The sequence below is a fragment of the Dicentrarchus labrax genome, unplaced genomic scaffold, assembly GCF_905237075.1.
Source record: "Dicentrarchus labrax unplaced genomic scaffold, dlabrax2021, whole genome shotgun sequence".
NCBI lineage: Eukaryota > Metazoa > Chordata > Actinopteri > Moronidae > Dicentrarchus > Dicentrarchus labrax.
In genome coordinates, this window is record NW_026136705.1 from 499,221 (window position 1) to 523,891 (window position 24,671).

The 24,671-nt window shown below is 38.3% G+C and overlaps 2 protein-coding genes across 57 annotated transcripts in view; one reads left to right on the top strand and one right to left on the bottom strand.

Annotated features, from left to right (window-relative positions):
• Positions 1 to 24,671, top strand: part of LOC127363555 (uncharacterized) — a 135,758-nt gene that overhangs the window by 72,801 nt on the left and 38,286 nt on the right. For 3 of the 19 annotated variants that reach the window (XM_051400174.1, XM_051400184.1, XM_051400183.1), the window contains exons 1-2: positions 1,128 to 1,214; positions 21,213 to 21,268. The exons of 1 other annotated variant lie outside the window; for it this stretch is intronic. In XM_051400174.1, coding sequence (XP_051256134.1) covers positions 21,220 to 21,268 — 49 coding nt within the window. In that variant the 5' untranslated portion in view covers positions 1,128 to 1,214; positions 21,213 to 21,219. Of the gene's footprint in view, positions 1 to 1,127; positions 1,215 to 2,329; positions 2,386 to 2,599; positions 2,960 to 3,499; positions 4,670 to 17,906; positions 17,922 to 19,128; positions 19,832 to 21,212; positions 21,269 to 22,382; positions 23,551 to 24,671 lie in introns of those variants that run through there. 15 more of the 19 variants (XM_051400179.1, XM_051400182.1, XM_051400176.1 and 12 more) reach the window with 12 other exon arrangements.
• Positions 1 to 24,671, bottom strand: part of LOC127363548 (anti-sigma-I factor RsgI8) — a 150,636-nt gene that overhangs the window by 51,923 nt on the left and 74,042 nt on the right. For 9 of the 38 annotated variants that reach the window (XR_007884887.1, XR_007884886.1, XR_007884884.1 and 6 more), the window contains exons 1-5: positions 14,607 to 14,763; positions 13,747 to 13,898; positions 12,929 to 12,981; positions 12,127 to 12,468; positions 11,918 to 12,019 (exon numbers count right to left, since the gene is read on the bottom strand). The exons of 1 other annotated variant lie outside the window; for it this stretch is intronic. Coding sequence is in view for 24 of the 37 variants with exons in the window: in XM_051400122.1 (XP_051256082.1) it covers positions 11,918 to 12,019; positions 12,127 to 12,468; positions 12,929 to 12,981; positions 13,747 to 13,754 (505 nt within the window). In the remaining 13 variants the exon portion in view is untranslated. 28 more of the 38 variants (XM_051400138.1, XM_051400137.1, XM_051400147.1 and 25 more) reach the window with 14 other exon arrangements.

Below are 24,671 nucleotides of genomic sequence, written 5' to 3' on the forward strand. Positions count from 1 at the left end.
CCCCTAGCTGCAGCCAATGGTTTGAAGTTATTAGCTGTTTTTGAGAGGGTCCTTTTTCACTCTTATCAGTCAGGCATGGACAAAAAGCCTATCAGCGGTGGTCAGGGGCGGACTGGGACAAAAATTCAGGCCGGGAGTTTGATACTGTCCCAGGCCACCACCACCCGATTAATGCAAAACACCAAGAGTGAGTTAGGTTGGGTGCCTACTGATGTAAGAGTGTAAAATTATAAAGCAAAGGCTCCACATGCACCCACACAGCTTTCTGTTTCTTTCCCTACAAAATAAATGTTTCTGTTGTGCTGCAATAACCTGAACTCAAATCCCATAAACTGAAATGATGTTCCTGCTCTGACTCTTCACTGCTGCTGTCCACCACTGCCATGACAGCAGGAGCTCTTGCAGCACTAGTACTGCTCACCGTGCTGACACTGCTCCCTTCTCCACCTTTGTAAAGAAAAATCCAAAAGCCACCCATCATTCCTCAGCTATTCAAATTCACTGATTGACCATTTTTATATGCATTGTCTATGTTCATATAACAACCAATAATGTTCTTAATCTCAATGGGATTCTACCTGGTTAAATAAAAGTTAAATGAAATAATATAATACACAGATTTCAATATTCATATAATGTATTATGTTGTGTCTATGTTAGGTAACCATATTCTAAAATTTGTAATATCCTTTGTTACAACTTAAAGCATTTGTTTTATTAAGTCAGTTTGTGTTAGTCAAAGTGGAACCAACCTCCTCATGAAGCTGGTGGTGCTGGATAGGCTCTGGTTGTGTGTCTGTTGTCTCCACTAGTGTTTAATCTCGAGTACTACAACACTAATGAAATCACACTTGTCTTTGTTGTATAACTGGAGTCTGTTTGGTTTGCTTTAAAGAATCATTTCATCCTTCAGATAATATTAAACTACACATGTGGTTATAAATACAGAAGTTTTATTAAAGTCAGTGTTCTGTTGTTTTTTCAGTAGTGATCACGTGATGGTGGACTGTGTTTCTCTACGGATGTGTGGATGCCTTCTGTTTTTTTCTACTGCTGGTAGTTTTTCTCAGAAAATGCAGCGCAAATGCTGGGCGTGTCCATCACAAGGGCTGCATATAAGGCTCGGACCGCCTACCATCAGTTTAGTGAGCGACCCACTCTACCGCTGATCCACAGTCGACCCTCTCCCGTTTGTACGACCTGCAGCCAACCAGGTGAGTAATGAATCTATATTGATGTTGGTGTTAATCAGGAGTTCACTTCAGTTGTAAAGGTTGAGTCTGTATATTTGAATAGAACAGCAGGAACAGCTGCACGTTTAATACCAACAAACTGTTTCCAGCTTCTATTATCGCTCCTTGTTCTGTTTTATAGCCCATGTCATCTTTCTGTCTGTTGGTGACTGAAATGAACTAAAGCACACAGACACTGAAGAGTAGAGCTGTTAAGGCTGGGCAGCATGTGTAACTTCCTAAATCTGACTAGTTAATGAACTGTTAATATATGTTGACCTGCCCTTTTCAACCATCCAGTCTTCAATGTTACTAATTCTTTGATTTTGATGAACTCTCTATTTTGAAATGGCAACGTTTGATGTGTTCAGATTTGGACACACTGGGTCAACTTGTATGGGACACTGTTAGAGATGTGTGTACCCAGACGTTTGTTGTTCAGTGTGGTTGATCTGTCCATAATGCCATTTGTAGATTTATTTGCAGTTGTTTTGTCATTCCTTTATATGCTGGCAGTATTTATATTGTAGATTCATTAAACATGTTTATTCCTTAAAGTAACTAAAATAAAATCAATCAGTTTTATTCTTAAAGGTAATAAAAAGCTCATCAAAAACACTGACAACATATTCTGCTGTGACTGTGTGAGTCAGGAAACAGTGTTCAACATTTAACCCCCCAGGAACAGAGGCAGGGCTGCCCTGCTTGTAAAGAAAAGCTCCACCTTCTCATTCTGATCTACAGTCAGTTCCCCAGCACAATAATCACGTGATAAAACCAGCAGGTTGTTCACCACTAGTTGGTGCTGTTGTTGCTTCCTTGTCTGTCCACGTACTTTCAGCACATGGTGTTTTTATTATATATGAAACTGTTGTTTCATTTTTATTTGTGGATTCACACAAACACATTTAATCAAACTTCATCTGATGATTGTTTTACTGAGTAACCATCAAAGATGTTGGATTGAACTCTCAATGTCCTCTTCAGCTCCATGTTTCCTGCTGATGGTGCAGAGTTTAACCTCTGGTGTCATCATATAAAAGATATACATCACTATGTATGTGTTTATGACTCTTCACCGCTGTCTCCTCTCACAGGGAGAAGATGATCTGCTGGATCCTGCTGCTCATCAACCTGACCTCCTGTGTCTGTGGTTAGTTTCCACCTTCACTTTATTATCCATGAAGAGAAAAGTCCAAATACACTTTCAGACTTCCATCTTTCAATCTTTAAGGAGGAAGGCCTCTACAGCACTGAGAGCATCACTAAACTGTCCACAGAAACATCTCTAGATGGAGTTTAAAGGCTCACATGTTAAAGTTGTCACTTTGTCTGGTCCTCACTTTCCCTCTCTGTCTCCTCAACAGGAACATTTGTAGTGAATGTGACACAGACCTCCTATCAGGCAGAGGAGAACCATAACATCACACTGGAATGGACGTTCACAACCAACACTGACAGTTCCCTCAACTTCCTTTTTATCTACAGTGAACTGATTACTGATCACAAGGTTTCAGTCCTCTATAATCTAAGGGATGGTGTCGAGATCACAGAGTCTCAGGATGAACAGTTTAAAGGACGAGTCCAGTGTGAAAAAGACGTCCTCAGAGAAGGACGAATCAGACTTCATGTGTCCAGACTCAGGATTGAAGACTCGGGCCTGTACCTGTGTAAAGTATTCACAACTTATGGTGGCAACGTTGGTAAATGTCGACTCAGAGTCACTGGTGAGTTGGTTCATTAGAAGGTTTTTATCAGATTAATTTCAGTTTTTAATGAACAGAAAAGTGCTGCTGATATTCTACTGCAGTTATCAGTGTCTGGGCTGCTGAACTAGCCTCTATAGACACATCAACAGTTGATGACTCAGACAAACACGTCTGTCTGTTTAAGAACATACCTGCTACACATACGCCCTCATGAGGTTCCACACATAAGTTTGCAGTGTTTGAACTGTGTGACCTTAAAGGACCTGAGAGTAGGATTTAATGACATCACATCACATTGACGCCATCTGGTGGTAATAACAAGCAAAAACATACATCATCAAACTCACTTTAAAAAGCTACTATTCCTATTCTGCCATTTCTAAACTAATAAAAACTCCTTCAAGAGGCATGTTAGAAATATAATAACAGACAATGCTGTAAATGAATGAACATTCTTTAACTTTACTTTAATCTGTTGGTTATTTAGTTTTCTTCATTAGTAAAAATGTTTTCTGATCAAATGAATAACAGACACATATTTGTTTGATCTCTTTACAGCAGACAAACAACAACAGAGACAACCGCCACCAAACCAGGGAACAACTAGCTGCTGCTGTACATTAGCTCTGGCTGTAGTACTACTGTACTGCTTTACTTTTTATTTCCTGTAAACTCTCCACAACAACTGCACAAACACTACAGCCGTGCAGTGCTTTGAGCTAAATGAAGTTGACATTAAGATTGTTTTATTAAGTGATTAATATTTACATTTAAAGATGTAAAGCTTAATTATTATTGTGCCTTGCAAACTATACTTATTACTATTCTTCCGTACGTTTTTCGGCGCAGCTGCTGTGGCCTCCCCTGATTGCCATGACAACCAAAGCCTGCCTCACACACACACACACAGCTAGCTACAGAGAATGACAAGGCATTAATAAGTTAGCGCTAGCTGGCTAGCTAAAGATAATTAGCAGGTGGCTAACAAACAAACAATTTAAAGCTGAATGATTTTAATATTAAAACAAAATAAGTGCAATACACCTTAAATATTTTACCCTACTATGAGCTGTTCCTTAATTTACATTAGCACTCCTTCAGGAGAATAATACAATTAAACACATTAACCAAAGCTAGAGATTAGCAATCGCTAGCTTTGGTTAATGTGTTTAATTGTGCTACCTCTAGCTAGCTAAAGACATGGTATTAACATATGGGCCAGAGCAAGACACAATAAAAATTTATTTTGGAATTTTCCAGTTATTATACTGTCTGGTTACTTAAAGTTAATGCACACCTTCTAACCAATCAGAATCCAGAATTCTGAGTATATAGCAGGACATTAAGGTGTGTTTTTATGTTTCAGAATAACACAAACGATAAATACTGTGTTACTGTCCCTGCATGTGTTTCTTGATCCTCTGGTCTGGGAGCAGCAGACTGAACACATCAACAGAACTACAGCTTTCTGTTGTTGTGTGGTCTGACCTGTAACAATGTTTTTATTGTGTTGTTGTGCAACTGAAACTGTAATCTATAGGGGTGTAAGAAAATATCAATACACTTCAGTATTGATTGAGTATCTCATGATATTGTAGCGATTCTCACAAACACTTTATTGCATTTGAATTAGCACTTTACATGATCTGTGGCAGTGGTTTCATTTTGTCAACATATTGTAATAATTGTAAACCCTGTCTTGTGATATGTATCAGCTCCCTGTCAATACACAGTCCTATCATATAGTTTAACTATTTTTAATCCATTTCAGATGTTTATTTGTGTTTGTTTATTTTATTTTATCTACCTTCTAATTATTTTAGTCTTCCAATTATTTTATTGACTGTTTTCTCGACAGATAATCTTTTGCACAGATATGTAAAGTTTGGGCTTTAAGTTATATTTAAAAGTAGTATTTAACATTAATGCTGGTACGTGCTGTACGTGGTTAATGTAGTTTGATTGTAGCTAACAAGCAGTTTGTGATCCATGGATAGTTTTCAAGGGGAGTCTGTTTAAAATATAATGCAAATATTAACATGTCCTATTTCTCATTATTTTATTTCTTTAATAAAATGATGAATTAAATGAAAATAAAGGTCTATGTTGTGTTTGTTCCTGACTTCAGTAAAGTTTTTTGACGTTCCTTTCATTGTTTGTCCAGAAGATGTTTCTCAGTGAACTGGGTGAATCTCTACTTGATGATTTGGTGTTTAAGACTCAGAAGCTGAATAATAATTGTATCTTCTCTTCCTGCAGTTTGGGTAGATGAATATTCAGAGATTTTATTCCAATCAAAAAACTCCTGTTAGATGTCAAAAGAAGTGAGTTTGATCAGATTTACAGAATCTGTTGGTTTGAAGTGTGAAGAACACAAAGAACAGATGCTGCCTGGTTACTTGCTGAACTTTATTTTAGTAAGATGAGAACTGAGAAAGATCTTCATAAGAGATACACATACTGGATCATGTACATTCAGAAAGTCAAGTGTGAGATATGTATACACACAGAGCCGAGGACGTCTAAAGAAAAATTATTTTATAAAATATGTTTTAAGACACGCTAATTGGCTTATTACTTATTGGATAACTCTTTATTTGGATCGTCCTGCTACACATAGTTTATAGATTATTTGTAATATTTCAACATCTTATTAGTTGATATTGTCTGATATTACATCACTGTGGTTAAGTTTTGGTTAGGTTTAGGTACAAAAACAAATTATGGTTAGGGTATGTTCATGAACTGTCACATGTACTTTGTTGATAATCTACATCTCTACAGACAAAGAGAAACTGTTGAAATATCACAGATACTCTATAAATCTGCAGGAAGACCATACAGTGTTATTTATTATTATTATTAATTATTGCAAACCTATTTTAACAACAGCAACATCATTGTCGGATTAAATCAGTGGATGAATCAAAGTTTGAAGTTCAATGTGCACTTTGAACTGCAGCAGCACAGCTCTGACAGCTACAGTAGAACACATGATGAGACATGATGTTCACTGTGATGGATGCTCTGACTCAAGTTTCAATGGACTGCCTGGAGGAAGGCAAACACATTCACATATACATGTACAATCACTGCATTCAATAGGAAATATATACAATACAATATGTTTTATTAAAGACTATTAAAATACTTCTTTCATATAGAGATTTATTTACAATATGTACACATTATAAACAGTATAAAGTCAGTGCATTGTATTATAATAATGAACAATTCTCTTCTAATTCTGTTGTCTTGTTGATTCAGACTCGTTGTTTAAGACTGATGATTGATAACAGCTGGAGGGAGAACAGAGCGATCAATGACTGAACCAACTTACAGCTCAATGTGAATGATTCCTCTGAGAAACTCTTCATACACTGACAACTCAAACAACTGGGACATTTTAGAGAGCTTACAGTGGAGGATCAATCAGACGATGGCTGTTTAGATGTCTTTGCTCTACTTCTGATGTTAACTGTCTGACATCAAACATGGAACATCTGGGATCACAGTGGAAGCATCATTAACATTACTTCATTTATGACATTACATTATTACATAACTTCATTTAAACTTAAACCTGTAGTAACATGAACACCATTTAACAGAAAAATATACATTTCATATTACAAATAGTTTTCTGACACTTAAAACTCAACATTTATACAGCTGCATAAACGTTTCCTTTCTCAACATCATCTGTTAGTCCAAATGGGTTGTTTCTCGTTTCGTCTAAAGTAACAACAACAGACAGCCAGTAGAACTGCTACTGCCAGTCCCAGTACAACATAGAGGATTATGATTCCCGGACTCTCTGGTTGTGGACTCTCTGGTTGTGGACTCTCTGGTTGTGGACTCTCTGGTTGTGGACTCTCTGGTTGTGGACTCTCTGGTTGTGGACTCTCTGCTTGTGGACTCTCTGCTTGTGGACTCTCTGGTGGTCTCTGAGGTTTGGGCTCATCAGCAGCTGCTGTAAAGGACATTATATAAAATGTGGTTAAACAGCAAACATTATCTAGTTACAGCTTCTCCAATGTGAGGATTTGCTGATTTTCTCTGTTTCCTGGTTCATGGCTCCAGGTCGTTATGATGGACAGTTTCAGCCGCTGGCAGCAGCTCTGTGGATGGAAATATCAGTCTGTCCATCCGTGTCCCCCTCAGGAGGAATTTAACTTAACACTAAAGTAACTCAGCTCAACTATCAGTTTGTGTTTAGTGCTAATTAGCTAATGTTAGCATGCTAACACACCAAACTAATAGTCTTAGACTCTGAGTCCTCTTTTACTAACTGAGTTCTATAAAATCAACTTACCAGTGACTCTGAGTTGACATCTTTCAGAGCTCGCACCATAATTTGTTCTCACGTTACACAGGTACCGGCCCGAGTCTTCAGTCCTGAGTCTGGACACATGAAGTCTGATTCGTCCTTCTCTGAGGACGTCTTTGTCACACTGGACTCGTCCTTTAAACTGTTCATCCTGAGACTCTGAGACCTCAACACCCTTATCTAGATCATACAGGACTGAGATCTTGTAATCAGTAATCAGTCTACAGTAGATATAAAGAGAGTTGAGGGAACTGTGAGTGTTGGTTGTGAACGTCCATTCCAGTGTGATGTTATGGTTCTCCTCTGCCTGATAGGAGGTCTGTGTCACATTCACTACAAATGTTCCTGTTGAGGAGACAGAGAGGGAAAGTGAGGACCAGACAAAGTGACAACTTTAACATGTGAGCCTTTAAACTCCATCTAGAGATGTTTCTGCGGACAGTTTAGTGATGCTCTCAGTGCTGTAGAGGCCTTCCTCCTTACAGATTGAAAGATGGAAGTCTGAAAGTGTATTTGGACTTTTCTCTTCATGGATAATAAAGTGAAGGTGGAAACTAACCACAGACACAGGAGGTCAGGTTGATGAGCAGCAGGATCCAGCAGATCATCTTCTCCCTGTGAGAGGAGACAGCGGTTAAGAGTCATAAACACATGAGGTCAAAGTTCAGTCCTCACATGTACCAGAACAAACATCTGCAGTCTGTCTGTAGTCATTACAACACTCCTTTGTATTTATTATCCTGATTATTACACACAGCTGACCAAAGCATTTCCTCACTGCACACCAAGACTCAATGCTGATGATAAAAACAACCACAATAATGTAAAGTCTGTTTTTTTTTTAATTTTAAAAATGTCTAAGCTGCAGTAATGTATTTCTGACACAAGATGGCGTCAGTAGATAAACTCTCCACTATAAAAACGTGTCAACATGAGGATCAAGGGGTTCACTGAGCTGCTTTGCTGCTGGCTGAAGAAAACAATCCAACATATTTGATGTGTGTGATTCCATAATTAAAAATGAAACGGAACCAAATTTAGCTTCAAATATAATAAAAACACTATGTGACCAAAAATATGTGGACATCTAAGAGGCAACAAAGCTTCCACCTAGTGGTGAACAAATATACAGCAGAACCAAAATGGGCGTAAATTCCTTGTCTCAGTGAGTTTCAGTGTTGTCAGTGTTTTCTGAGTATTTTATTACTTTACCGAATAACACCGATGTAAACAATTACTTGTTTTAAGGAATCAACATTTTGTTCCATTAGGCAGCAACATAAATACTGTCTGCATATAAGGGAAAGACAACTGTAAATAAACAATAACAATCACAATAACAAGAATCATATCCTACTTTATGCTGATCTGAAGTAACGATTGGTAATGCAAGGAGTACAAAGTGAATATGTCCCCTTGAAATGAAGAACAAGAGCGATAATATAACCAGGACACACATTCTTCATATGAAATGTGCAGCTGTTCCTGCTGTTTAATGGCTCACATACATTATTGTTCATACATCATCGTAAAGAGAAAACCCGGATAATTAAACAGACTCAATCTTTACAACCGAAGTCAACTTATGATTAAGAGCATTATGAATAAAGGATACACAACTGACCTCGTTTGTCTTCAGTTAGACCAAATCCTTCTGAATCCTTCTTAAGAAACGATCTTTGAGCGGACTGTGCAGGATGTCTGTTTGTTGAATGTTGATGAACCCAAAACAGAAAGAGAAAGAGAGAAAGAGAAACAGTCTGTGAGTGGGGGGGGGGGAGTTCTATTAACGAATAAAGACATTTATTGTTATAAAACAGAATCAGAATTTATAGTTTCGATGTGAAGTAAAGACTACAGATTATTTTATGCTCTGTGGTCATGAAGTTTAATTATCTTCCTCCAAATAATGAGGCGGTTTAGAGGGGGTGCTGTGGTTCAGAGGCAGAGTGGGGGTTCGATGCTCCCACATACCACTATGTTTTGCTCTGCTCCCTGACTGACTGAACTGTTGATTTGGTATTATTTCTATTTTTCTAGTCCCGCTGCCTTCGCGCGTTCATACGCCTCACATCAGCGCTTCTGTCGCCCGGAGGCGGAGATGAGTGCGCCACCTACCTATACAATACACTAAATATAACACACTAAACTAAGAGTGTTTAAGTTCCAAAGCTCCACCGTTCCTAAGTACAGCCTCACAGAGCAGCTGGGGAGGCTGTAGACTCTTGTTCTCCTGAATCAACTCACCATAGCTCACCAAGTTGTTGACGAACGTGGGCGGAGATTCTCCGCAACACCTACTACCTGTCTACCTGTATCTACCTGTATCTACCTGTCTATCTGTGTCTACCTGTGCCTATCTATATCTACCTGTCTATCTGTGCCTACCTGTATCTACCTGTCTATCTGTGCCTACCTGTATCTACCTCTACAGGACGTTGGTGGCCAGCAGCTTAAACTGCAGCAGGGGGAATTCACTGTATAAAACTACATAGTTTTACTATTAGAGTTCTGTTGATATCTAACCCACACACTGATCTTTACTTCATGTTGACCTGAAAAAAAATATATAATTTCCTCCAAGAACCTGAAGGACTATTCCAGATTGACCAAAGCATGCATCACACATTCTCAATCATATTTCATAAAGTGGGGCAAGGAACAGAAATACCCAAAACACATTTTCAACACTTGAATGCATATTTAGTTACTTGAATATGATGTTTATTATTTTGATAAGATGCCTTATCACTTATTAGACAGATCTGAGATCTGCACTGTGTGCACTTTATTGAACTAATACTGAGAAACATGTCCACCTCATATAATAATAAACTGTTGTGGTACACAGGAAGTCATGCTTTTGTTTATAATAAAAACTAATGGGAAAACACAATCCCTCCATGCCCCTACAAGCACACAATACATTTACACAGTTAGATAATAGCAAAGTTTATTTTTTATTTTTCACATTTTATGTTTTAAGTTACAAAGTGCTTCACAAAGTCAGAAGTGCTTTTAAAACATTTCTTTAGACAATTTAAAATGCAGAAATATAACAATAATAAATATAAAAGACAAATGCTTCAGATTTAGAATCTAAGGGTTGTGGAGTTGGACCACTGTTGCACCTCTCTCCCTCATTTCTTTTTATCTCCCTCACAAAAAAAGAGAAGAGATGAAAATATTCTGTGTTAAATATATGAAATCTATATGTGTAAATACTGTATATACCATTACAGCATACTTAGAGTAAGAATATGAAATAAAGTATGTGTGATTAGTAACTTGGCTGCAAGTGGAGCACAGGCTTGTTTGAGTGTATAAGAATCAACTTGCAGAAACTGACATATGGAGTCACAAACAAGTGTTTTTTTTAAATACTCACACTGAGTCTGTATTATTGTTGCATAGTAATGAAAAAGGACACATTTCCATATATAAATATATAAAAGCAACCAGATCACATTATTATAGAAATCATTGCTTTTTAGATATTTTTTGATGTTTCCTCAGATTATAGATACAGTTTTTTGTGATTCTTTTAAGCACTGATAATGCATTTTATCTTGACTATGTAGCGAGTCATAATTTGTTCACATAATGGCATCAGCACAATGTAATCTATTTGGTGTCCACATATACATTGCACTTTGTCATGTTAGCTTGTGGCGACGTTGCCTTTCCAGTCTAATGAAACCTATTTGGGAGCAGTCCAGTGTGAGACTTGTTCAAGTCTCTGCAAGTTGTATCAGGTCGGGTCTGTGAGACGTAGAAAACACTTAAATCAAAAAGAAGACAAACTCACTATATACATATTTGTCTCTCGTAGCTAGAAACCCACTTGTTATAAAGCTTTTACTGTGAGGATGAATCCAAGCATCCATGGACAGGGAAGAGAATAATTAACCGTAACTTTACTTTCATCTTAGTGCTTCATTCTAGCAGTTTGAACCCAGACTGTAAAAAGTGAAATAGGATCCCAAAATCAGCTCAGCCAAATTTCCACTCACATCTGGAGTGGGTCAGGATAGGGACATTGAATCAGCTCACTTAAATAACTCCTCCTCATTATCTATCTCAATCGGGAGCACGATGTAACGTCCATCCTGGTCTTGAGCTGTATGGTTGACATGAGACAACAGGAAGTGCAGGTGAACAATGGGCACAAATAAATCAGAACAAGTTCCATTAAAACAAATAATAAAGCAGACATACGTTGTTGTCCTCGGTCTTCACAAGCACATGCTGTCAGAAATCTCCAATTTGCCCAAATTACAGCAACAAAAACCACAGCTACTATTAATAGTGGAGCTATGACTTCATGTTTTGGGCTTCTTGGTGGCTGTCCCGCACCTGCATGAAGACACAACACCAGTGTTTTATACTGTTTGTGACATCAGGAGGAGCATTATCACAGCAAGAACATTTGGACAAATGCAGAAAGCTTCAACCACTAAGGAAAGGTATGTTCCCAGATCATTGAACTGTTTGAGTACAACATTAAAGTAAAACTGGGAGAAATTATGGACCAAACTAGAGAAATGTTTTACCTTGTAATCAGATTTATGCATCAAAGTTAAAAGGTAAACTTCATGCGATATTTATACAGTGTTACTTAATGAGTAACCATGGTAACAGCTTACCATGTTGACCTTTAGTTGCTGCCACTTGAGACTTTGATGAGTTGAGAGACACATCACTGCTCTCTCCATCATTGGTCTGGGCCACATTCAGTACAAAATGTTCTATGGGGTCAAATGTGTATTAGTATGACAGTAACACTTCCATTGTACAGTGCTGCAGTGCACAGAGCATTTCTGCTGTTCATTTCAAATCAACTTAAAGAGCTTACCAGTGGTCTCTAGCCCCCATCTTCTCCTGATCTTGTCATAATTAGCAGCCAGATCACACCAGTAACGTCCAGAGTCATCAGTCCTGACTCTGGACATATGAAGTCTGACTCGTCCTCCTCTGAGGACGTCTTTGTCACACTGCACCCGTCCTGCAAACTGCTGATGCTGAGACTCTGAGGACTCCACACCGTCAACCATTTCATAGAAAAGCTTCAGAGGCTCTGACTGGAAGAAACAACGCAGGATGGTGAGGGACATGATGGGACTGTCCCATCCGATGGTGATGTTATCGTCCTCCTCTGCCTGATAGAAGGTCGGAGTCTTTTTCAAGACAAACATCCCTGTCGACGAGAGAGAGGGCAAAGAGAGGCACAATAGAGACGTTATGTAGAGTCAGACATCGATCTTCACCTCATTTCTGTCAGATGTACTGAGACTTACACATAAACTAACCACTAGAGCTACTAGTGTGTGATTCATCCATTGAAATAGAAATTATATTACATTAATTGTCATTTTTAGTGAAACAAAACCAAATATTTGCTGCTTCCAGCTTCTCATATGGGCAGGTTTGCTGTTTGTCTTTGTAATATATGACAGTGAATGAAATAATGTTTGGTTTTTAACTGTTGGTTGAACTAAACAAGCAGTTTAAGGACGTCACTTTGGCCTCTGGAAGTCTTTATGGGAGATTTTTCACAACTTTCTTTACATTCATAAACAGTTTGATTGGATTAATGGAGGAAATAATCAGCAGATTAATCGTTAATGAAATGAATTATTAGTTTCAGTCCTACTAACCACAGACAGAGGAGGTCAGGCCGACGAGCAGAAGGATCCAGATCATCTTCTCCCTGTCAGAGAGGAGACAGGTTTATTAGAGGAAGAAGAACTTTATTAAAACAGGACAGATTGGTAGATCACTCAGCACGAAGAAGATCTTCCTTTAAGGTTTGTAACGTTTCTAAATCAGTCAGAAATAAAGTGTAAGGTCACAAAGGAGCATTTCTGTTGTAAGAGTGTCATAAAATCAATCTTGTCTTTGTCGTATAACTGGAGTTTGTTTGGTTTGCTTTAAAGAATCATTTCATCCTTCAGATAATATTAAACTACACATGTGGTTATAAATACAGAAGTCATGGTGATCAGTTTTATTAAAATCAGTTTTCTTTGTATAGAGCCCAATCATAACAGAAGTGATGTCAGGACACTTATCACATAAAGAAGGTCTACACTGTTATAAAATGAGTTACAGAGACTCAACAGGTTTCTAAGTTTCTTTTTGTGAATAAGAAAAGTTTTGTTCGCTGCGTGATTGTTTTCAATGTTTGTTGTTGTAATACTCATTTCAGCCACAAGAGATACACATAAACAGGAGAGAAAACTATTTAGATCTGACGTAGAAAATCAGCACAATCTTTTTGTCCCTACCCCCTCAGGGCTTCCGTACAACAATTACAATCAGCACCATGTCATGTCTCTGTGCTGATTGTTGTGCTGTACACACTGTGAGCTACTAGATATTAAAGCAGCTGTTAACATCAGAGTGCAGAGTCTTGTTTCATATAATCTCAGTGTACAGTTACTGCAGTAGCCTCAGCTTTAAAACAAAGTCCTACCTGTTCATGTGTTTGTGCTAGGTGTGTTGTCTGTCAGCTGCTCCCAGGAACCATGAACTCCTCCCCAAGCGTGTGAACGAGGACGAGCGAGCGATGGCGCAGTTTTCCTGCTGAACAACTTTCTGGCTGCATTGCATCAGTCAGACACTGATCTGGAAAGGAAACACTGTTGTTTACATTTTTTCATTTCATCTCTGGTAGAACTCTTTAATCCTCGCTGTTAGAAACTTTCTAAAGACCATCCAACCTGCTGAACTGGATTTTAAACTTTATTGTGAACTTTCCAGATCAGCTGATATAAAAGTTCAGCCATAAAAAAACATACTATCGTGGATGTTTTTCCAGTATTGATTAATCTGCTGATTATGTTTTCATTTAATCTATTGTTTTACTCATAAAAGGTCAGAATATTGTGAAAAAGCCTCTCAACCACCTAATGTACAATGTGACGTCCTCAGACTGCCTATTTCTGCTCGTCCAAGAGTCCAAAACACAAAGATATTCAATTTAAAATGATATAAAACAGAGAAAAGTTCCTCACATTTACGATTCTGGAACCACAGAGTTGTTGGCACTTTTGTTTCCTAACAGATTATATATGTTCATAAAAATTGTTAATTAAGTTGTTTTGATCAACTGATCAATTAAGCCATTTGACTCTTTCTATCACATCAAGATGAAGATTAAACCTCCAAACTCTGTATTTATCCAGCTCATTAATCTCAAACACACATCTTAGAGCCATTTTTAAACTGTTTTCTAATCCGAGTCGACAATGGATCAAACATATCAGCAGTGAATGAACCACTGTACACAATTCAAACTGTGCTGACAATAAATCAAAGGTTTGAGTTACTTACTTTGTAGTTGATGGAGCAGCAAGCTGTCACACTTTATGTCTGAACTGGACGAGTTGATTCACTACAGTCTGAATGTTACAGGAGGAAGTAGGTGAGTTTATATGGAGCAGTTCACTGTGTTCTTACATCAGCTCAGAGTCACACAGACAAACCCAGAGGAGGAGCTTTAGTCACATGATTTTACTTCAAAGTGAAAGTATAGAAATAAAAGCTGTTATTCTTTATTTCTCATAGAACTTTAAAGCCCCTGTCCTCCTCAAACTCAAAGATATTAAAGCCATCAATCAACAGTCAGAATGTCCTCACAGTTACAAACAAAAAGATAAAGAGTTGTCTGACTGTTGGGAACGTTCAACAATATTCACCAAGTTCCCCAAATGGATGACTTCTTGTTTCCTGTAACATGAGACTGTGCTGATGTTGACATCCCATGTGATCAAATGTTTGTGTCACCTCAGAATGAAATGATCTGGAATATTTGAGATTAATTTATTCAGCTTCTCTGGCTCATAGAAATTGTCATCAACCACAGAACATTTATAATCCTTCAATAAGTTGAATGGAATCATTTTTTAAGATTAAAACATGAAGAAAAGTTGGTAACACTTCATATTAAGGCTCACATATTGACCATTAACTATCTACCTATTAGCATGCAGCATACTGACTCTTGTTAGTGATTATAAAGTATGAATGCCTTATTCTGAATGAGCTCATTCTACAACTACTAGGACATTAAGAGTATTAATGAGGTAGACATGTTTATCATCAGTCTCTTTTAATATGTCGTCCAGGCTTCATTTATAAGTTAGGGTAAAGAAAAAGGAAAGTTCTGACAAAAACGGAAACAACAAAATTTGTATTTATTTATTTTTATTCCAGAAATAATCCTTAGATTTACTTATTGAACTTTAAGGTTTGAAAAAAATAATAATGAAATTCACATTTTAAATGACAGAAGTAGTACTATTAGGAATTCCCTATAGTCTGTGAGAGTTGTGGCTTATGGTGTGTTCAATTTACACTGAAAGTCGGAACCTGGAGCTCTGAACAACGTAACCCCACAGTTGAGTGCTCCCTGCTCACTATGAATCTGAGGGGGTCACTATGAATCTGAGGGGGTCACTATGAATCTGAGGGGGTCATGCCCCCCGGCCCTAGTGCCATCTGCGCTCATGTTCCACAGGAAAGCATTGTTACCAACTCCTCGGTAAGGAAAGCAGCTTCGTCTCCTCTGCTCGGACTGCTACTGTGAGACTGGCCGCCTGTGAGTGCTTCTTGACGGGGAGGGACTCACAGCAGCACCCGCTGCTCGTTGAGCACCGTAACTGATAAAGTCTCCAATAACACCAGAGAGGTCGCCAACATCTCTGAGCCACAGTCTCCATCACAGTAGAGTGTCTGTGGGAGAGGCCACTGTGTCAGACAGCTCAGGTGACGTCATCTGACATTTGCATATCACAATAGCAGCCCACGTGTACTCTGCTGCTCGTGCCCTTGCTGTGCGCGCTGTCTGTCTCAGTGGAGTAGTAAAGGAGGAGCTTGTGTGCGCATGCTGTGTGCGTGACAGCGATTTAAAATGTAAAAAAAATAGAAAAGAAAAACAACTGGAATGCACATTTCCTCACTTGATGGTTACTCAGTAAAAAAGAACAGAATATTATTTATATGTATTAAAAACACTCAAAAGTAGGAGGTCTTCTAATGGAGCTACAGGCTATCTACAGTACTCAGATCAATGTCTGGAAGAAATAATGATGAATATATATTGTGAAATACAAATTCATTTGATCAGATCTGATATCATTTCAGGCTTACCATTTAGTTTTAAACTGTTTATATAGTTTATAAGGACAAGAAACCAGATGTGGCATTATTAGTGCTAACGAGGGATGTGGAAGGTTAGGTAGTTACTGGATCGTTATAATGACAGTAGAGATGTAAGGTAGTTTGGAAGCTTTAGAACAGTAGAGCTTTATAAATAACATGGGATGGATATTTCTAGTTGACAGTAAGTCCATCCAACCCTTTGATACAGAGAACAGTGATGGGTACAAGATTAGTCATTAGTGATAAAGAGTAATGCACTGTCCACATGAAGTAAAGAGCAGTGTGTAGGTTAGATATCAACAGAACTCTAATAGTAAAACTATGTAGTTTTATACAGTGAATTCCCCCTGCTGCAGTTTAAGCTGCTGGCCACCAACGTCCTGTAGAGAGATCATATTTATAAATGTTAACCTGATGGCAGAGATGGTTCTGTAACCTTCGGGATTTCTCCACCTCTACTTAGCAGTCTCACTCACTCAGTCACTCAGTGAGTGAGAAACAGCCTGCATGAGGCAGAGAGAATGTTACCAGAGGGGGGCATAGTTACTTTCCCCTCTCTGTGTAGAAAGGACACAGTAAATGTACACTGAGTCACTGAGGGAGTGTTAAGTAGAGGTGGAGTAGTAGTAGCAATAGTTCTCATTCAGCACATGAACATTCGTGATAAATCGTAATGTTCTCAAATTCTAGACTGTACAGCCATCATCAGACAGACTGACCTGAGCCTTTTCATAAATATCTTAAATATTTCTTCAGGTTGTAAAATGTCCCAGTGGTTTCAGTTGTCACTGTATGAAGAAAAACTCTTGCTGCTCTTGCTGAAATCTGATTGTCCGCCGTGTTTTATCCACCAGCTCTCCCACCAATAACATAGCAATCAGCAAACATATGTCTATAAAGACATAAGATAATAACTTGTGGCCATAAGATAAACAAATGTTACCTTTTGGGACTTTAGGGGCTCCGTACAACACAAGAACAAACGCGAGTTAAAATATATGTTTTCTGGTAAAACTATGTAGTTTGATACAGTGAATTCCCCCTGCTGCAGTTTAAGCTGCTGGCCACCAACGTCCTGTAGAGAGATCATATTTATAAATGTTTACCTGATGGCAGAGATGGTTCTGTAGTAACCGCTGGGTCTTGTTGAAGTTGTCGTCTCTCTGGCGTAAACAGTCGCAGTTCTTTATAGAGGGAAATGTGAAAGGCTCTCTTCCTTAAAAGGGCTGTTTCCGCCCACCGAACATTGATAATGGGCATTTCTATTTTTTATTTTATTATTATTTTTTTTTTGCTGTTGTTTTTGTTTCTATCTGAGTAAGAGGAACTACTACCTCCCCCATTGATTCTTTATGATAGTGCTCAACCGCTACGTAATGCGCACTCCGGCCACTGCCACCCTTTAGCGCTATAACCACCTAAAACTCCGTCTCGCCTCCTCGACTGTGTCAGTGAACAGAGAAGAGCAGAGAAGAACTTCAAAAGGTCAGTAACGTTTGTGATAAAGACGAGATAAAAGATTACTTATATGTACTTTGTCTCTGATTCAGTCGCTCTCCACCAGTTCTTGCCTCAACTGCACCTGATGAAGACACCAGTAGGTTTTTTTCATCGCATGTAACATATGCTTTCATACCTGCCAACTTTTCAAAAAACCTTGGAGTGAGATTTTGTCAGGTGTGACCAAAACGATGCCGCGCACGCAGCCACACAAGTTGGTGGCTCAGATATCAGAGGATTGGAATTCATTTGATGTTGTACCCAGCTGAAGGTCCACCCACAGGACATTTTGGATTAAGTAGATGTGATTTCCTGCATTCTAGTGGATTGTTGGGAGGTCTGCTAAAGATGTGCAATACCTGAACTTATTCTGATTCATGTTCGGCATCATGACTTGTAGGGCCTTCTAGACTTGAGCTGAACATTCAACCAGAAAACTATTGTTGTGCCTCAATGACTGCCTGTATCACAATAAAGCCTTATTCATAGCCCAGTGTTTAAGATTGGACCTAGTGCCTGTAGGTTGATTGATATGTTGATTAGAATGGTATTAAACTGATATTGTGAGCATGCAGTATACCACCAGGTTAACAAGGTGCTCTCCTGCTGCTTGTTATGACAGATTTCACCACATTAAATCATGTTCACACGCACAAACAAATCATTTATATCAAGATTTAAAGTTTAACAGAGTGAGTACTCAACTGGACGACATTTCATTGTTACATACTCTCAGCTCAGATCAAGGACCACATTTTGATTTCAGAGGTGAGGGGGACACAGGTATTTTTTTTGGCCTTTTGATGGCTTCATTTATAGAGACAGCTGTAGGGAGACAGTGATGGTGGGTGGAGAGAGAGGGGATGACACGCAGCAACTCTACCGACTGAACTAACCGGCGGGCGCCCCCATTACACAATAGTAGTTCTTCTAGTTTTCTATCGCTACTTTTACGTTTACTGTTCCCTTTTTGGTTGACTGGTTGTAAAGAATGTAAATGTAAATATAGAAAAAACATTCTGGACACACCCACGCACATACGCACGTGGACACCGATTCAAACGTGAATGTAAATTAAACCTCTGATGTTACCTGGGCAACTGCAGCAGACAGGTGTGCGAGCAAGATGGAGTGACAGCGGGGACGGCCAATCACAAACAAACAGCAGAGCCAATCGAGGAGCTTGTGGGCGGGTCTAAAACTAAAAGGCTTCAGCTTGAGCGGCCGTTTCCCGCTTGCTCCTAGTGCTTGACGAGTCTCTGTTTACTATAGAGTAACATTGTTTTTGGACGGTAAAAGCTGCAGGGGACCGAAACGGACCAAGATCGGATTTTTTTTTTTTTGCGTGAGAAATTGGATGTGTGGCGTGAGTGCGTGTGAAAACAGGCAAAACCGTGTGTCACACTGCGAAAGCGTGAGAGTTGGCAGCTCTGATATCATTTCAGGCTTACCATTTAGTTTTAAACTGTTTATATAGTTTATAAGGACAAGAAACCAGATGTGGCATTATTAGTGCTAACGAGGGATGTGGAAGGTTAGGTAGTTACTGGATCGTTATAATGACAGTAGAGTAAATTAGTTTGGATTGTGTAGGCTGCAGGGTGCCTGTGTCTTTAAGACTGTGCTTTCCCTGTTCTGGGACCGTGTTCTGTCCGTGATGTCAGCAGCCGTGTGTGAATTGACTCACTGACACTTCTGTTGCTGTCAGAAAGCAACGTGATAAAGACAAACAGCAACTGGATTTGGGATTTGGGAGGATCGAACCGACAACCTTCCGATTAGTGAACGACTCACTCTACCTCTGAACCACAGTCTCTCTGTCAGTACAGTATCTGTGGAACTTGGAACAACGGAGAGACGATGACCACCCGTTTGTTTTAACTGCAGACAGCCAGGTGAGTAATGAATCCTATATTGATGTTGGTGTTCAGTGCGGTTCTATCTTGAATGACACCCTGGGCGAGAGCCCCTTCTTGTTAGCGATTTCACACAATTCAGAAAAACAAAAATGTGCATGAACTATAAGCCTGTATTTATTATATTATATATATATTCTATGTATTATAGGCCTGTATTTATTATATTATGAATGAAATGTGCGTTATTTCGAAGAAAGTCGAGGTATGACAGTGGATCCCCTCCTTGTCTGTTCCATATAAGGGAGACCCAGAGGTGAAGTGCCCCAACCCCCCCTCCCCTTCTCTGGTGACAAAGCACACAGACACTGAAGAGTAGAGCTGTTAAGGCTGGGCAGCATGTGTAACTTCATAAATCTGACTAGTTAATGAACTGTTAATATATGTTGACCTGCCCTTTTCAACCATCCAGTCTTCAATGTTACTAATTCTTTGATTTTGATGAACTCTCTATTTTGAAATGGCAACGTTTGATGTGTTCAGATTTGGACACACTGGGTCAACTTGTATGGGACACTGTTAGAGATGTGTGTACCCAGACGTTTGTTGTTCAGTGTGGTTGATCTGTCCATAATGCCATTTGTAGATTTCCTCAAGCAGTTTTATCCTTTTGTTAACTGTGATATTGTAATGCACCTGATCTGATAAAACATCATGTTTACTGAACCTGCTGTTTTTATTGATGCATTTCAAACTTTTTATCACGAGATGGTGTATGACTCTTGACTTGGAGGATTAAATAGTTTGTTTAACATATTTCAAGGGGACTTATCTACTTGTTTGGCTCTGATTCTTATATTGTAAGATCAGCATCGTTGTTTGTGTTTATTTATCATTCCTTTATATGCTGGCAGTATTTATATTGAACCCTTATTAAACATTTTTATTCCTTAAAACAACTAAAATAAAGTTAATATAAGTAAAGTTAAAGATAGTTATAAAAAGTTGATCAACCACTGACAACATATGTGTTGAACACAGTATATGCTGTACCTAGAACAGGTTGGTCAAGTTTTCTCTCATTCTCACACCTGGTACAACCAGCAGGTTGTCCACCATTAGTTGGTGCTGTTGTTGCTTCCTTGTCTGTCCACATACTTTCAGCACATGGTGTTTTTATTATATATGAAACTGTTGTTTCATTTTTATTTGTGGATTCACACAAACACATTTAATCAAACTTCATCTGATGATTGTTTTACTGAGTAACCATCAAAGATGTTGGATTGAACTCTCAATGTCCTCTTCAACTCCATGTTTCCTGCTGATGGTGCAGAGTTTAACCTCTGGTGTCATCATATAAAAGATATACATCACTATGTATGTGTTTATGACTCTTCACCGCTGTCTCCTCTCACAGGGAGAAGATGATCTGCTGGATCCTGCTGCTCATCAACCTGACCTCCTGTGTCTGTGGTTAGTTTCCACCTTCACTTTATTATCCATGAAGAGAAAAGTCCAAATACACTTTCAGACTTCCATCTTTCAATCTGTAAGGAGGAAGGCCTCTACAGCACTGAGAGCATCACTAAACTGTCCACAGAAACATCTCTAGATGGAGTTTAAAGGCTCACATGTTAAAGTTGTCACTTTGTCTGGTCCTCACTTTCCCTCTCTGTCTCCTCAACAGGAACATTTGTAGTGAATGTGACACAGACCTCCTATCAGGCAGAGGAGAACCATAACATCACACTGGAATGGACGTTCACAACCAACACTGACAGTTCCCTCAACTTCCTTTTTATCTACAGTGAACTGATTACTGATCACATGGTTTCAGTCCTCTATAATCTAAGGGATGGTGTCGAGATCACAGAGTCTCAGGATGAACAGTTTAAAGGACGAGTCCAGTGTGAAAAAGACGTCCTCAGAGAAGGACGAATCAGACTTCATGTGTCCAGACTCAGGATTGAAGACTCGGGCCTGTACCTGTGTAAAGTATTCACAACTTATGGTGGCAACGTTGGTAAATGTCGACTCAGAGTCACTGGTGAGTTGGTTCATTAGAAGGTTTTTATCAGATTAATTTCAGTTTTTAATGAACAGAAAAGTGCTGCTGATATTCTACTGCAGTTATCAGTGTCTGGGCTGCTGAACTAGCCTCTATAGACACATCAACAGTTGATGACTCAGACAAACACGTCTGTCTGTTTAAGAACATACCTGCTACACATACGCCCTCATGAGGTTCCACACATAAGTTTGCAGTGTTTGAACTGTGTGACCTTAAAGGACCTGAGAGTAGGATTTAATGACATCACATCACATTGACGCCATCTGGTGGTAATAACAAGCAAAAACATACATCATCAAACTCACTTTAAAAAGCTACTATTCCTATTCTGCCATTTCTAAACTAATAAAAACTCCTTCAAGAGGCATGTTAGAAATATAATAACAGACAATGCTGTAAATGAATGAACATTCTTTAACTTTACTTTAATCTGTTGGTTATTTAGTTTTCTTCTTCAGTAAAAATGTTTTCTGATCAAATGAATAACAGACACATATTTGTTTGATCTCTTTACAGCAGACAAACAACAACAGAGACAACCGCCACCAAACCAGGGAACAACTAGCTGCTGCTGTACATTAGCTCTGGCTGTAGTACTACTGTACTGCTTTACTTTTTATTTCCTGTAAACTCTCCACAACAACTGTACAAACACTACAGCCGTGCAGTGCTTTGAGCTAAATGAAGTTGACATTAAGATTGTTTTATTAAGTGATTAATATTTACATTTAAAGATGTAAAGCTTAATTATTATTGTGCCTTGCAAACTATACTTATTACTATTCTTCTGTACGTTTTTCGGCGCAGCTGCTGTGGCCTCCCCTGATTGCCATGACAACCAAAGCCTGCCTCACACACACACACAGCTAACTACAGAGGCTAACAAGGCATTAATAAGTTAGCGCTAGCTGGCTAGCTAAAGATAATTAGCAGGTGGCTAACAAACAAACAATTTAAAGCTGAATGATTTTAATATTAAAACAAAATAAGTGCAATACACCTTAAATATTTTACCCTACTATGAGCTGTTCCTTAATTTACATTAGCACTCCTTCAGGAGAATAATACAATTAAACACATTAACCAAAGCTAGAGATTAGCAATCGCTAGCTTTGGTTAATGTGTTTAATTGTGCTACCTCTAGCTAGCTAAAGACATGGTATTAACATATGGGCCAGAGCAAGACACAATAAAAATTTATTTTGGAATTTTCCAGTTATTATACTGTCTGGTTACTTAAAGTTAATGCACACCTTCTAACCAATCAGAATCCAGAATTCTGAGTATATAGCAGGACATTAAGGTGTGTTTTTATGTTTCAGAATAACACAAACGATAATTACTGTGTTACTGTCCCTGCATGAGTTTCTTGATCCTCTGGTCTGGGAGCAGCAGACTGAACACATCAACAGAACTACAGCTTTCTGTTGTTGTGTGGTCTGACCTGTAACAATGTTTTTATTGTGTTGTTGTGCAACTGAAACTGTAATCTATAGGGGTGTAAGAAAATATCAATACACTTCAGTATTGATTGAGTATCTCATGATATTGTAGCGATTCTCACAAACACTTTATTGCATTTGAATTAGCACTTTACATGATCTGTGGCAGTGGTTTCATTTTGTCAACATATTGTAATAATTGTAAACCCTGTCTTGTGATATGTATCAGCTCCCTGTCAATACACAGTCCTATCATATAGTTTAACTATTTTTAATCCATTTCAGATGTTTATTTGTGTTTGTTTATTTTATTTTATCTACCTTCTAATTATTTTAGTCTTCCAATTATTTTATTGACTGTTTTCTCGACAGATAATCTTTTGCACAGATATGTAAAGTTTGGGCTTTAAGTTATATTTAAAAGTAGTATTTAACATTAATGCTGGTACGTGCTGTACGTGGTTAATGTAGTTTGATTGTAGCTAACAAGCAGTTTGTGATCCATGGATAGTTTTCAAGGGGAGTCTGTTTAAAATATAATGCAAATATTAACATGTCCTATTTCTCATTATTTTATTTCTTTAATAAAATGATGAATTAAATGAAAATAAAGGTCTATGTTGTGTTTGTTCCTGACTTCAGTAAAGTTTTTTGACGTTCCTTTCATTGTTTGTCCAGAAGATGTTTCTCAGTGAACTGGGTGAATCTCTACTTGATGATTTGGTGTTTAAGACTCAGAAGCTGAATAATAATTGTATCTTCTCTTCCTGCAGTTTGGGTAGATGAATATTCAGAGATTTTATTCCAATCAAAAAACTCCTGTTAGATGTCAAAAGAAGTGAGTTTGATCAGATTTACAGAATCTGTTGGTTTGAAGTGTGAAGAACACAAAGAACAGATGCTGCCTGGTTACTTGCTGAACTTTATTTTAGTAAGATGAGAACTGAGAAAGATCTTCATAAGAGATACAGACATACTGGATCCAGAATTCAAGTCAAGTGTGAGATATGTATACACACAGAGCCGAGGACGTCTAAAGAAAAATTATTTTATAAAATATGTTTTAAGACACGCTAATTGGCTTATTACTTATTGGATAACTCTTTATTTGGATCGTCCTGCTACACATAGTTTATAGATTATTTGTAATATTTCAACATCTTATTAGTTGATATTGTCTGATATTACATCACTGTGGTTAAGTTTTGGTTAGGTTTAGGTACAAAAACAAATTATGGTTAGGGTATGTTCATGAACTGTCACATGTACTTTGTTGATAATCTACATCTCTACAGACAAAGAGAAACTGTTGAAATATCACAGATACTCTATAAATCTGCAGGAAGACCATACAGTGTTATTT